The sequence below is a fragment of the Syngnathoides biaculeatus genome, chromosome 4 (assembly GCF_019802595.1).
Source record: "Syngnathoides biaculeatus isolate LvHL_M chromosome 4, ASM1980259v1, whole genome shotgun sequence".
NCBI classification, from domain to species: domain Eukaryota; kingdom Metazoa; phylum Chordata; class Actinopteri; order Syngnathiformes; family Syngnathidae; genus Syngnathoides; species Syngnathoides biaculeatus.
The window spans coordinates 4,598,020-4,612,463 of NC_084643.1; the positions used below are offsets into that span (position 1 = coordinate 4,598,020).

Here is a 14,444-nt window from a genome sequence, read left to right on the forward strand (position 1 = left end):
TAAGTATTTGAACACCTGAGAAAACCAATGTTAATATTTGGTACAGTAGCATTCGTTTCCAATTACAGAGTTTCGTTTTCCTCCAAACACGGTTATGGGAATTATGACCAAAAAGATCCATTTTGGTCTCATCTGACCACAAAACCTTTTCCCATGACTCCTCTGTATCATCCAAATGGTCGTTGGCAAACTTAAGACGGGCCTTGACATGTGCTGGTTTAAGCAGGAGAATCTTCCGTGCCATGCATGATTTCAAACCATGACATGACGTCTTAGTGTATTACCGACAGTCACCTTGGAAACGGTGGTCCCAGCTCTTTTCAGGTCACTGACCAAGTCCTGTCGTGTAGTCCTGGGCTGATTCCTCACCTTTATAAGGATAATTGAGACCTCACGAGGTGATATCTTGCACGGGGCTCCGCTCCGATTGAGATTGATCGTCATTTTTAGCTTCTTCCAGTGGACCTTTTTTCACCAAGCTGCTTGGCAATTTCTTGGTAGCCCTTTCAGGCCCTGTGGAGTTGTAGAATTTTGTCTCTGGTGTCTTTGTACAGCTCTTTGGTCTTGGCCATGTTACAAGTTTGACTCTTACTGATTGCGTGGGGTGGTCAGGTGTCTTCATGCAGCTAATGACCTCACACAGGCGCATCTGATTCAGGATAATACATGGGGTTGGTGGTGGACTTTTAAAGGCGGAATTGTAGCTGATAGGTGTTCAAATACTTATTAGCAGCTGTATCACACAAATAAATTGTTAAAAAAAATCATACATTATGATTTCTGGATTTTTCATTTTAGATTATCTCTCTCACAGTGGACAATGCACTGAGGATGAAAATTTCAGACCCCTCCATGATTTCTCTAAATGGGAGAACTTGCAATATAGCAGTGTGTTCAAATACTTCTTTTCTTCACTGTAAGCAGCACCTCGTTACAGTTGTGGTTGTCTTTAAGTGCTGTATAACTCACACTTGTACATACTTTTCCCACGGAAATGCAAGCGTGTTCCGCGCACGTTCGCACTATTTTAGGCTTCCACATTTTGTTCTCATTACTGGAAGAGAAGAATGCCTCACCTCCATCTCTTACAACCTCAGCGCTCTGTCATCGTTGCACTTGGCTGCCAATGTGAAATCCGGGCAAGGAGTCCAAGCAAATGCGATACAGGTAATCTCAAATGCAAGTAGGCTACGAACAGGCCCTTATCTACTTGGTGCTCAGGCTGTAAATACAACACACTCCAAAACGGAAGTCAAATAATACTTTTCCTTTATTCAGCTGTGCGTGTCTTTGTCTTATCCACTGCACGTGTTTGCCCTACAAACGTGGCAATGTTGTGACTCAATGTCTGCCTTCTGATCCTCCGAAGATGTTTTTTCACTTGTTCCACTCATGTTTGACCTACTAAAGAAACCGCAATATCCACAAGCCCCATTAACAATGGAACCTACTACAAGTTTTCCAAATTAAGAATTTGTGCAAGGACTGCATCGGCATCCTATCCCTACAGAGCTGAAGGTAAAATAGGGTACAGACAAAACAAATCGGGCATTGTTGTATTTTTTCTTTCCCACTTACGAGCAAAATTAACAAAGACCTGGTCCTTGAATGTCTCTATTAGATTTTCCCATGTGCCCCTCGTGAGGATAAGCAGTGAAGAAAATGGATGGATGGATGATGATTCATAGTTTATATTAAAAAAAATCTGACAAGTAAGGGGTGTGATATACGAAAGTGACAAGCACTAATTTAAACAGAAAATTGTATTTTGTATTGTATCTGAGTCAGATATTCCCTTGCAATGCAATTTGAAATCTGAAAAATGTTACAAATTCTGCAAAAAGAAAAATACCACATTTTTAGTACAGGTCCACCCAGGTACTGCAAAATCTCCTCTTTCTTCACCAGGGGGCAGCAGAGGGATGTTGCGTGGGCTTCACCAGATTCTGTTCGGCTCTGCTCAGGTCCAGTGACCCTGAGCTCAGGGATGTCCCATCTCAAATGCTGCAACAAGTGAATTTTATTTTTTTTTTTTTACATATTCACATGCACACTATCTGGATTGATGTAAAATATGCTTGCTTACTCGTGGCGTCTCCCACAGCATCCGAACCTTACTGGACACGGCTCGGATCCCACTTCCGGAGAACTGGGACCAGACGCTGGACCTCCCGCAGGTGCGTAGGCAGAAGTGAAACGACACTTTTTCTGGCTACAAAGAGAAAATATTACCGACTCATAAATGTGTTCACACGTGAATGAGGCTCCTTTTGTCCGTCACGGGTGTGTGCCGTTCACACGCTTCAGGCTCTGGTGCGCGGATCGGGCCTGGGCGTCGCCACCCTTCGGTTTGCGCCCGACATAACCGTCCTGGCGCTCACGACGCTCAATTCTCCCCGCTGGGCCATGAGAAATCCCACCCTGCAGCTTTACAGTAGGACAGAAGCAAAATACTCTTCAAATGTGACTGTAGATCCGCTCACGTGAAATTTCTTCTCCAGGTTCTCTTTTGCTCGCGGATGCTCGGGCAGAGGCCCGGCGGCGAGGGTGAGACTAAGCACGGCATGTCCCCCCCCCCCCCCCCCCCCCCGCGTCTTCTTCCACCACTATTCCCAGCTCCAACCTTTCCTCCTCGAGGAACTCCGGGAGACCGCACGTGACCTTCAGCGTCTACCCGAGGAGGCCAGACTCCGGCTTCAGCCGTCGCTCTACCGGATCCTGACGCTCTTATCCCAACTGCAGCCTGGCGTCCAGGACTCGGAACAGTAAGGTCACGTTGGCCGACACCACATCATCGAAGTCTTTGGCGGGGATGAGTTATTCACTTACTGACCAATTCCATATTGTATTGGGGGGGAGAATACAAATACTGTAAAAAAAATGCCGTTTTCTTTGACTTACAGCAGGAGTCGGGAACCTTTTTAAGCTGAGAGAGCCATAAACGGCAAATATTTTAAAATGTCATTCCAAAAGAGCATTAGAGGACATTGTTCCGTAACCTACAGGGTACAAACGGGTTACCAGCAGCGGTCCTTACATTGAGGCCTGTTGCCGACAGAGGCATGTCTTTATGTAAAAAAAATGATAATTATGGTGGTAGGCAGCGCTTAATCACTCTGTCATTATAAATCACTTTGATAGGCTGCGTAAGGACTAACATTTATAATTAGGAGTGTACCCCTTTAAGAGCAGAAGGGGGCGGTGCAAGGTAAATTAGGAAGAAGAGTGTGTGGTCGTGATTGGAGCCCGTTCATAAGGACGTTGTTAGAGAAAGTTACGTGTGGTCCCAAAATGTTCCAAAAAAAAAAAAAAGTCAGGCTGACGTCTTTTTTTGGGGTGGGGGGGGGGCACGCAGTGACACGATGGACACATTGAGCACCCCGTTGTTGTGGTTGCAATTTACAGTGGTGTAGAGCTGAACTTTATTAATGTTTTTTTTTTTCTAATATTTGTGCCCCTCTCATCGATAGAAGGTAACCAAACACATCTCGGTTGTACACGACTGAAAAGTGTATTTCGGTCCACGCAATAGCAGTTAGTATGTTTTCTCAGACGTACGTTTTAATTGTGTTTTGTTTTGGGAATTAAATCAGGGAATCATCTTTTGTAGTTTTAATAATATCTTTCTATCCATCTTTACAACGGACCTTTCCGATGACGAGCTTAAGCTCCGCCCCCTTTGACATCTCCCACAAGCGTCCAAAATGGCAATCGAACAGAACATGTTTGAAGTTGATTCTCTATCGCGTATTCCAGATAATATCAGGGTATGTTTTTTTGCCAAATGAGTCAGACTCATCCAAGAGAGTTCTACAGAGAGGTCTCAACTATTTCACGCAAGGATATGTACACGGAATTAAGATTTTGGACGGAGCAGGACGCAATGTCAGAGTTTTTCAGGCAAAACGTTGGCGATCGATGTAAAAAAGTTCGACGCCTCACAGACTTGACTATTGAAATCCAACAGGATAAAATAGCGGAATCGTACTGCGCATGTAATGCAGGGTGAGTACTTTTTACTTGGAAAGATCACAAGTAATATCATTGTAGTCTTGATAAGTGAGTTAGGTTCAATTTTCTACATTCTAGCAATGGTGATTAACTCAGTCAGTACCGTAGTCACCAGATGAAAAAGTTTGACTCTTGCATGACATCGCGCATTTACGTAGCACTAACCCGACAGATTCTTCGGTATAAAACATGGCACACTTCATTTGGCAGGTCAGTGATACGCGAAAAAAGTGAAAGTTGTTCTCCTGCAATGTATAAAACACTGATAATAAATGAATCAAACTCAGAGAAGATACTTCTCCCTCACTTACCTTCGAAGATACAGCCTTGTGTTTGTTGATATTGTTCACATTTAGTTGTACGTGCGCTCTTCCGCGAGCCTTAATCCATCGTAGACCCTTCGTCAACTGTGTTTTAGGCTTTTGAAAAGGAATCAATCTAGCAGGAAATCTTTCATCAGAATTGGACGTTCCCCAAGCGCAGCTGAGGACCATTTTCTTCGTAACATTAACTTTTCCAAGCGCTAGCTACTGGCATTGGTTGTGGGACAATATGGTGGCAGGGGCGTGTCAAGACAATGCGGCTATCTGATTGGCTATCATTGTACGAGTGATTGACAGGTCGGAAAGGTCCATTGCGCCACGTCTCCGAGACGCCCACGAAAGAGCAAAGCCGAATTAAACAGAGAAAATGGGTTTGGAATGATGAACGTGGGAAGAAAGACCGCTTCACACAGTTATCTTGTCCTTGAGGTCAAAAACAGAAAGAGAGGAGGGCATTGCATTCTTCGGTGAAATGGAAAAATTGTTTTCGAACGCAACTCGGGTTAGTTACGTCATTGCATAGTCGTCGCCTGGTGTCCTGGTTACCGCATGCTGCATGAAACAATGACGCTACTAAGTACATTTTGAAAAGGTCACACAGGAACAAAGGACGATTGAAGCAATACAATTCTACAAAACTATGAGTTGATAAATATTGATCCTATTATGTCATTTTGCCTTCACAGTTATATTACACTTTATGCTTTACCTTGGTTATTTTAGGATGCCAACTCATTGTTTTGTATCGTTTTCGCCCAGCAGAAGCTTAGCAGACTTCCTGCCTCCTTTGCTTCAGCTCTCCGCCAGTCCCATTTACGGCATGAGAGCGATGGCCTCCAAGGCGCTGGTCGCCATGACTCCCCCCTCAGAGCACGCGAACATCTTCATCAATCTGACGGCAGCAGGCTTGCCCGGCGCACCGGCGCGCTGCTGTCGCAACTGGCTCCACGGGCAACTGCTGCACACGAAAGCTCTCCTGGACAGAGCTCTTGCCAAAAAACAGTCAGACTTGAAAACGGTCTTATACGTTCAGCAGACCTGTCAGGGCTTTGACACATCTTGGATCATCTGTCGTGGCAGTGCGACGGAGGTTCAAGCGGTGGCGAGCGCCGTTGCTGGTGAGAGCGGCGTATGTCGCCGTGGTGCAGTCATTGGGAAAATTGTGCACCGAGGCTTTTCTCTCAAAGCGTTTTGACGTTCTGACACGTGAGCTACGTACGCCTCAGCAGGGCCTTCAGGTGTTTTTATACACGTTCGAATGCATTACATTTGGGGGTATCTAGACAGCTCACTGCTGGATTCATAAATTACGTCCAGTGTATTTTATAGCGATGCGATCAGCGACGTTGACCTGACGGCTTTTTTTCCGCCGTTCATATCAGGTTGGCTTGTCTTCCTTCCATCGTCAAGCCATCCAGTTTCTCTGCGCCGACCCCGAGTGGGCGTGTGTCACCTTGGAGGGTTTCGCAGCAGCGAGCTGTGATCTGAAGATGGCGTTGGTCGCGTGGGTGGCGGAGGACCGTGCCTCACTTGACGTCCACTTGAAAGAATCCGTCCAGAGTGCGCTGCAGGTGAGTTACAGGATGGAGAATTTTCAAAAAGTTGTCCTCTGACGTAATTTAGAACACAGAGCATGTCGTGAGACTAAACAACCGTTCAGAAGCAGTTTGAAAATGGGCTTTACTTCTCGTGTGTCTCATTATTTAGACCATAAATGGTGTTCTCTTTTTCTTTCTTACGCTGTCAAGTTATGTAACTGTCTGGAATTTATGTGTTCTAGGGAAATACGCTTCTAATCAGCAGACACAATTGAATTCAATTTAATGTGCTATTTTATTTAAAAATCTTTTTGAAAAAGCAAAATAATGGGCTCCAAGCTCCTATCACATCCCAACAAAATACTTGAAATTTGTAGTCCTTCATACGCTGCTACAGTGAAGAAAATAAGTATTTGAACACCCTGTTATATTGAGAGTTTTCACACTTACAAATCACACGGGGGTCTGAAATTTTCATCGTAGGTGCATGTCCACTGTGAGAGAGGTCATCTAAAAAAAAATAAAAAATCCAGAAATCACAATGTATGATTTTTTTTTAATGATTTATTTGTGTGATACAGCTGCAAATAAATATTTCAACAGTCTTGAGTTTGCCAATGACCATTTGGATGATACAGAGGAGTCATGGGAGAACGTTTTCTGGTCAGATGAGACCAAAATGGAACTTTTTCATCATAATTCCGTAAACCGTGTTTGGAGGAAGACCAATGATGAGTTCCATCCCAAGAACACCTTCCCTCCTGTGAAGCATGGGGGTGGTGGCATCATGCTTTGGGGGTGTTTTTCTTCACATGGGACAAGACGACTACGCTTTATTCAGGAGAGGATGATGGGGGCCATGTATTTTGAGATTTTGGGGAACAACCTCTTTCCCTCAGTCAGAGCATTGAAGATGGGTCGTGGCTGGGTCTTTCAACATGACAATGAACAGAAACCAAAGAAGTGCCTCCGTAAGAAGCATAACAGGGTCCAGACCTAAACCCAATAGAAAATCTTTGGAGGGAGCTGAAACTCTGTGTTTCTCAGCGACAGCCCAGAAACCTGTCTGATCTAGAGAAAATCCCTCCTGGTGAACAACTACAGGAAACGTTTGACGTTTGACCTCTGTAATTGCAAACAAAGGCTACTGTACCAAATATTAACATTGGTTTTCTCAGGTGTTCAAATACTTATTTGCAATTGTATCACACAAAGAAATCGTTAAAGAAAATCATACATTGTGATTTCTGGATTTTTCTTTTTAGATTATCTCTCTCACAGTGGACAAGTACCTATGATGAGAATTGACCCCTCCGTAGAAAGTGCGTCATCCACGTCGCTGACCAATCGGAGGCCAGAGATCTGCAAAAACCACGCCCCCTTTTTGGACCCACAGTTCCCTCAGACAACGTTGCATGGTCCAGTATAGCTTCTGTTAGTGTTTTATCACGTATTTGGGTTCTTTAACAAAAGATATGGTTAAGAGGTGTAGTCACGGACTTTATAATCGTGACGACAGGTATCCTGAAAGGCTAGTTGGTGGAGTTCCATTCGTACCCTTTCCAAAACCGAAGACCCAGTACGAAAAATGTCTTCGGTGGATCAAACTTTGTGGGAGACCGCATGATCAACTGAATCCATCAACCGGAACAGATATGTTTGCACGAAGATAAGCCCTGGATTTGATTTTCAATACATGTCTCATATAAATGAATTAGCAGTTCTTCGCTTGCATAACATAGCTAAGTGTGAATGATTGACACACTTGATCTGTGTTGAGCGATATTTTGCGATGATCTGACTGCACAAACGTGTCCCTTTGTTCGCGGCTACGGTAAACCGAACTGTGTTTGCACGAAGGTATGCCCTATATTTGATTTTCAATACATGTCTCATATAAATGAATTTGCAGTTCTTCGCTTGCATAACATAGCTACGTGTGAATGATTGACACACTTGATCTGTGTTGAGCGATATTTTGCGATGATCTGACTGCACAAACGTGTCCCTTTGTTCGCGGCTAATGAGCTAAGCTAAACCGGACCAGCAGTCCTAAAAGCCTTCGACGTGCACCGAGACACCAAGACTGAAGGAAGGATGTTTGAGCACACTAAAGTAGTGATTGTCGTACTCGGTCGGGACTTACGTAGGTTCGGCACTAATTCAAGAATAATTATTGAGGGGAGCGCGTGACGTTACACAAAGAAAACGAGAGAAACAACTCGTAAATCAAGCCTCGCCTTCTTTTCCTTCATACGGCGGTTGACAAACGGCTATACAGATACATATACAGATTCTGCACACAAGTGTGATATGTAACACGAAAATAGGAAACTGTCAATGACGAATTCGTCTTTGGGTTATAATATATTATATTATGTGGCTTCTCGGTCTTCCTCTGCCTCCAGAAAGATCTCGCGCTAATTTCGATGGTTTCTCCGTCGATATGCATGGAAATATCGTTCAAATACCCCTCGCTGAAATACTTGAAGCCCGGCTGTCTGCTTTTCAACGATATTTCACCGTTAGCTAAGAATGCGAGTTAGAAATCGGCCGGTAAATGGGACAGTTTCGCTCTATTCTTTTCTTGCTGCGCCGCCATTTTTGCTAATTGTTTGTCTGATGTAGGCGCACGTGGCGTGACGTCACTTCAGGAGGCGTGGTTAAGTGCCCTGTACGGAGGGGTCAATTTCAGACCCCTCTGTGATTTGTAAGTGAGAGAACTTGCAATATAGCAGGGTGTTCAAATACTTATTTGCTTTAATGTAGTTTGTATTTTTTGGGGGGTTGTTTTAAACTTAATCTTTGTTAAACTTTCATGATGTGATTCATTTTTTTTTCAGCATTCAGTTAATGTAAAATAGTGTAAACGTTATTTTTGTGTGTGAACATATTATTGTTGTGTGGTGTAGTATGCCGCAGTCAATAAAATATTCAGAAACAAACACAGATTCTATAAAATATGTCAGGGGTGTACTCTTATGCCAAACATTATATCTGCTTTTCTATATTAGACAAATGTATGATTTCAGAGCTTAAATGAAAAAAAAAAAACATTTTCGATTTTGAAATCTACAAGCCTATGGCCAAGCATTTCTTTCTTTTCTTCTAACCCTCTCCCCCAAAATCTGTTGAGATAAGATGAGGACAAGCCAAATAGAAAATAAACGGAGAGATCCATAGTGGTAATTTTCTTTGAATTCTAATGTGTGACGCTATGTTTGTGTATAGAGCTCGTGCGCCTACGTCATCAAATCACGTCACTGGCCGGAAGTGCCGGTCAAACAAAATACGAAAATACGTCTTATAGTTTTGTCCGATACCGTTAAACATTTTGAAGGTGATCATAAATGAAGATACGTGGAAAAATGAGAGACACTTGGCATCGGGGACCCGTATTTAATGCCGAAGTCGAAGTTTTCGCCGATAAGAAATAGGACTGTTACCCCGCTTCCGCTTGTCTTGGACAACTGGATCTACACATGGATCTGGCGAGCAAGTCGTCGAGATTTACACGGAAGAGTTTGAAAGCGTAGAAAAGTCTGGACGCATACAAATACTTTGTTGCTGGATCTGTTCTCAATCAAGAATAAAGCGATGGAGCCACTCAGATTTTTTCAATACAAATACCAATATTGAAATAAAAAACTTGCATTCATTAACTATGATTGGGGGAAAAAAAAAACATCGAGTCGGCTCCTCCGTACACACGTTAATCTTTGGTAAACCTCTCCCCGAGAGACTTCTCAAATGAGTCCAACGCGTATTTTGAAAAACAAAAAAGAAAAGAAACCCCCGGGATAGGCTTCGGCCCCACACATTGAACTTCGCTTTAACCTCTGTGTGACAGACGGTTTATTTTCGTTTTTTAAATACGCATTGGACTCATTTGAGAAGTCTGTCGGGGAGAGGCTTACCAAAGATTAACATGAAGCGTATACGATTTGGGTTTTTTTGGGGGGGTTTTTTTCAACTTGGCATCATAAATACTTCTTGGGAATTTGAGATTGAGAAGAATAATTCCTACCTGAAGTGAAGCGATCGCTTCACAGTCGTGTGCATTTGGTTGGGCACCATCCATCCCGTTTAATTGCCGAAATCATCGATCTTTTGTCGTCTTTTCATCAGATATTCTATAGAATGATCTCTTCGAATATCCATCTCGTCTGTTGTCACCACCAACAGCACAACAAATGTCGGGCATTGTGAATATTCTGCTCCGGTTCAACGTCCCCCGCGCTGTCGAGCAGCTCTTTTTGACCTGCAATATGGCGCCGTGAAAATGGTGAGGTCACGTGCGCGAGCTCCATTTGTGGTTATTTTTACCCGACACGACAACATTAGTAGACTTGTTATCCGAAATGATGACTTTTAACTTCCATTGATGACACTTAGACCATTGCCAACATTTCAAATGATAATTTTTTATTCACCAAGTGGATGAAAAACTGCAGCTCAAGCTCTGTGTTCCAATTTTTGTCTCTCTAGCCGAGACTTTTGCGACCCTTCGGCCCTGCACGTGGCGTTAAAGGATGTCCGCGGTCATCTGCGTCAACTAGGCGTCCACTTGAGCCCCTCTCTAGAATCTTCCGAGACTAGTGACGTCACGCTGCCGCACCGTGGACTATCGGTAAAAAGATAACTGAGGAAATCCTACTTGGTGTTTGAGGCAGGCCTGAATGCTAAATGTTTACACTGGCTGTGAATGGACTTTATGAAGGTACAAGGTAAGCAAGCTCACGGTGTAACAAATATGTTACATATTTCTGAAAGGGCCGCTCATTTTCTGATGACGGAGCAGACACACAGAGCATGGTGGAAATTAGAGAAAAAGTATAAATATTTGTATTCTGCGCAAGGGTATTGCTGCCACAATGGAAAACAATTGTGTTCACATTATAAGATGCTTTCGCGTTATAATGTAAAAAGTTCGGTTTAAACATAAATTTGCCCAACCAAACCAAAGCAACTTGTAATGGTTCAGTCTTTTTTTGTGTGCGCTCGTGTGTGTCTTACAGTCTTTAGCAGAGTTACAAGCTGTATGTAAATTTAGACACGGTAAAGGCTATTACTGTGTCTGCTTGTGTTGTTGTGAAACATAGCACTTAATAACGTGATACTGAAAACACGCAATTTGTGTGTGTGTCTTTTTTGGGGTGGTGTGGCTGCAATATGTTTCCGCAGTACCCTGCAATGGACCTTTCCGACTGGCCATCTTAAGCTCCGCCCCCTTAGCTACAGTTGCCATGTCCCACAAGCTTCCAAAATGGCGACTGAACAGAACAGGTTTGAAGTCGATTCTCTATTGCGTATTCCAGATAATATCGGGGTATGTTTTTTTTTGCCAAATGCGTCAGACTTGTCCAAGAGAGTTCTGCAGAGAGGTCTCAACTATTTCACGCAAGGAAATGTACACGGAATTAAGATTTTGGACGGAGCAGGACGCAATGTCGGAGTTACAGCGAAACGTTGGCGATCGATGCCAAAAAGTTTGACGCCTCACAGACTTGACTATTGAAATCCAACAGGATAAAATAGCGGAATCGTACTGCGCATGTAAAGAAGGGTGAGTACTTTTTAATTGCAAAGATCGTGAGTAATATCATTGTAGTCTTTATGTATTCATTTGACTTGGCTCGGGATAGGGTTAGGCTAACCCTAACCGCATCTGAGGACCATTTTCTTCGTCACATTAACTTTTCCGAGCGCCTGCTACTGGCGACCGGCATTGCTTGTGGGACAACATGGCGGCGAGAGGGGCGTGTCATCAAGACAATGCGGCTATCTGATTGGCTATTATTCTACGAGTGATTGAAAGGTCCACTATCCACTGTTTGAAGAAAGACAAAATCCCAGTTGAAATGTCATGCAAAATATTCAAAGGGATGATAGAAATAAATATTCATGATCGAAATGGCATTTTATCAAATAACAAATGAACAATGAAATCATGTGGGGGGGGGAATAACACATTGGTTAGCAGTGTGTGGGAGGTGCCTAAAATGAGATCAAATGATATGTTATAATGTGTCATTCATTGTAATGAGGACAGTAAAAGATGTTTATCTGTAGCTATATCGACCCGCATGCATCCTTAATCACACTGTGGAATGAAACGCGTTTGGTATTTATCAACGTGTTGAACTTTGTGCCGAGCCCTGGCAGACGTCCCCCACTTCGCCTGCGGGAAAAGCGTGCGAACTCGTTTCGAACATCCTTTTGTATCTGCTGGCCGCCGAGTGCCAAGCTCGAGAAATACCGGGCCGTTTACGCGCTCCATTAGTTGTTGTGGCCGCCCGCCGCATAAGTGTCCATCTTCTCAAACCACACGAGTGCTCAAGATGACGGATTGGCCCCCGCGTTGACAGAGGGTGAGCGCTCCCACGCGCTTAGAAAGGTTCTTACATCATCACGCTGCCTCCTGCTTCTTGAAGTGGGTGAGATGGATGACTCACCCAGTGACACACGGCCGTGTTGTTCTTTTTACTGACGAAATGATATTTTTGACAGTGACGAATCGGAAGAGCCACGCTTTTGTTTAAATTCTTTGAATTAGAACATTCTCCGAGTGACTCATTGCAAGTTTGTCTGAAAAAAAAAAAAAAACAAATCCAAATCACGACTTCAACTTTACTCCACGAGTAGTCGAGGCGAAGGGAATGTCGCGAGAAGTTTGAAATGGAAACAAGTAACCAGTACGTTGCGTAATTCCCGGCCTATAAGCCGCAGCTTTTTCCACACGTTTTCAACGCTGCGGTTTATGTGGTGATGCAGCTAATTTGTGCATTTTTTTTTCCTAACGGACGCAAGGGGGCACTCGAGCGGAAAAGGTAAAAGCAAAACCTGTGGAATATATTTGCAGAGGAAGTGACTTTTAACGGTCTGGCCCTGTTAGTGCTGCGCTAGTGTTAGCGCCGCGCTACCGTTAGCTGCTGTGTTACTGCTGCGTCTCAATAACTTTTACCAGTATGTTTTTTTTTTTCCAACCGGCCGTGTTAGCGTCCCGCTAGCGTTAGCACCGCGCTAGCATTAGCTGCTGTGTTACTGCCGCGTCTCAGGGATTTAGGTAGTTTTTATTTTTTCACTGGCCTTGTGAGTGCTGAGCTACTGTGTAGCTGCCGCGGCTTGTTTTTTTGTTTGTTTTTTACCAGCCCAGTTCGTGCTACCTTGTTGTTGCTATGCTAAGCTAAGGTATTAAAAATGAGAAACCTTTTTCTGTGTACCATCTTTCTTTGTAAATATCTTGCGTTTCAGTGTGGGCGCGTGCGGCTTTTACACGAGTGTGGCTTATGTATGTACCAAATGGTATTTCTTTCACAAATTTACTGGGTGAGGCTTATAATCGGGTGCGCTCTGTAGGCCGGAAATTACGGTATTCTTCATTATTCAGCTGACAGGTGGCATTTACGCACATTCGTTACAGCAAGGGTTTCAAACTCCTTTTTCTTGCAGGGCCAGATTGTTGCTCCGGTTTCCCTCAGAGGGCCTTTTATGACTGTGGAACGAAAATATTGAATCATCTCATCATATTTACATCATTAATTTATGAGCTAGTTTTGCAATCAGAAATCAAGGGTGATGTGTTTTTCAACTATTCACGTTTGGTCACACAAAAATGCTTGTAATATCTCAACTTTATCATTAATGATATATGACCATTTGAAATTTTGGTACAGATTTTTACAAAAATCACGGAAATTGACACTGTAGATGTGGCTTCGCGGGCCGCATGAACTCACGCGGCGGTCCAGATCTGGCCCCCGGGCCTCGAGTTTGACACCGGTGCATTCCAGGAAAGCGGTGAAGCGTTGCGCAATCTTTTGCTAAATGTGATTTTTCTGCGCCCTCTCCGCAGCCCGCCTGCTTTTCCTGTTTAATTGAGAGCGCGACTATGGCAACGTGGAACGGTGCCAAGTAAGCGCGTTCACTGGGTTTGTGTGCACATGACGCACGTGTTTACCATCTGGAGTGGGAAGACGAGAGTGTTTTTCCATTGTGCCATCAGTGTATCCTGCGTATTAAAGTGCCCGTATGGATTTACTGCACAACACAATTTGTTTGGAATTATGTGAGCAAGTGAACAGTTGAGGGGGCTAATTTTCCTGCGTTTTCTGCAATTCTTTAACCATCCAATAAAGTGGTCACTGCTATTTGAGATAACCAAAAAGTACGTTTTACAATATTGACTCAAGTCAGACGCAAGTAGGAGGTCGAATGTGGAATTGCTTTGTTTTGTTCTGATATAGAAATAAAAATTCCCTGTGTTGTGAGTAACTTTTGAACTGTTTCAGGGGTAAAAATAAGTTAGCCACTAACCAAAGGATTGTGTGCTTCGAAGAAGAAGAATGAAGTGGGATGCGGTCTAGAGGGAAATAAAAAATGGAGGTAACAGAAGCTTCGTGCTTTTTAGCATTATCGACAATAAAGCTTCCATGAGGCGAAGGCGTGACCTTTTCGAAAACCTGAAAACCAAACAAACGGATCCAACCGTACTTTATTCGAGCGGCTTCTCTTTGTGTCGATGCGGTGGTTTTTGTCTGTGCGTGTTAGGGAAATGCCCCCCACGCCCACA

General features: G+C 43.6%; 1 protein-coding gene across 1 annotated transcript; it reads left to right on the forward strand.

Annotated features, from left to right (window-relative positions):
* Positions 1-938: 938 nt before the first annotated feature.
* Positions 939-11,159, forward strand: si:ch211-225b11.4 (uncharacterized). The gene is made up of 10 exons (XM_061816530.1): positions 939-1,167; positions 1,909-2,013; positions 2,105-2,177; positions 2,308-2,434; positions 2,502-2,547; positions 2,638-2,765; positions 5,097-5,572; positions 5,717-5,905; positions 10,001-10,157; positions 10,361-11,159. The coding sequence occupies exons 2-7, from the start codon at positions 2,002-2,004 to the stop codon at positions 5,527-5,529; spliced, it is 819 nt and encodes a 272-aa protein (XP_061672514.1). The 5' UTR covers positions 939-1,167; positions 1,909-2,001; the 3' UTR covers positions 5,530-5,572; positions 5,717-5,905; positions 10,001-10,157; positions 10,361-11,159.
* The last annotated feature ends 3,285 nt before the right edge of the window (positions 11,160-14,444 follow it).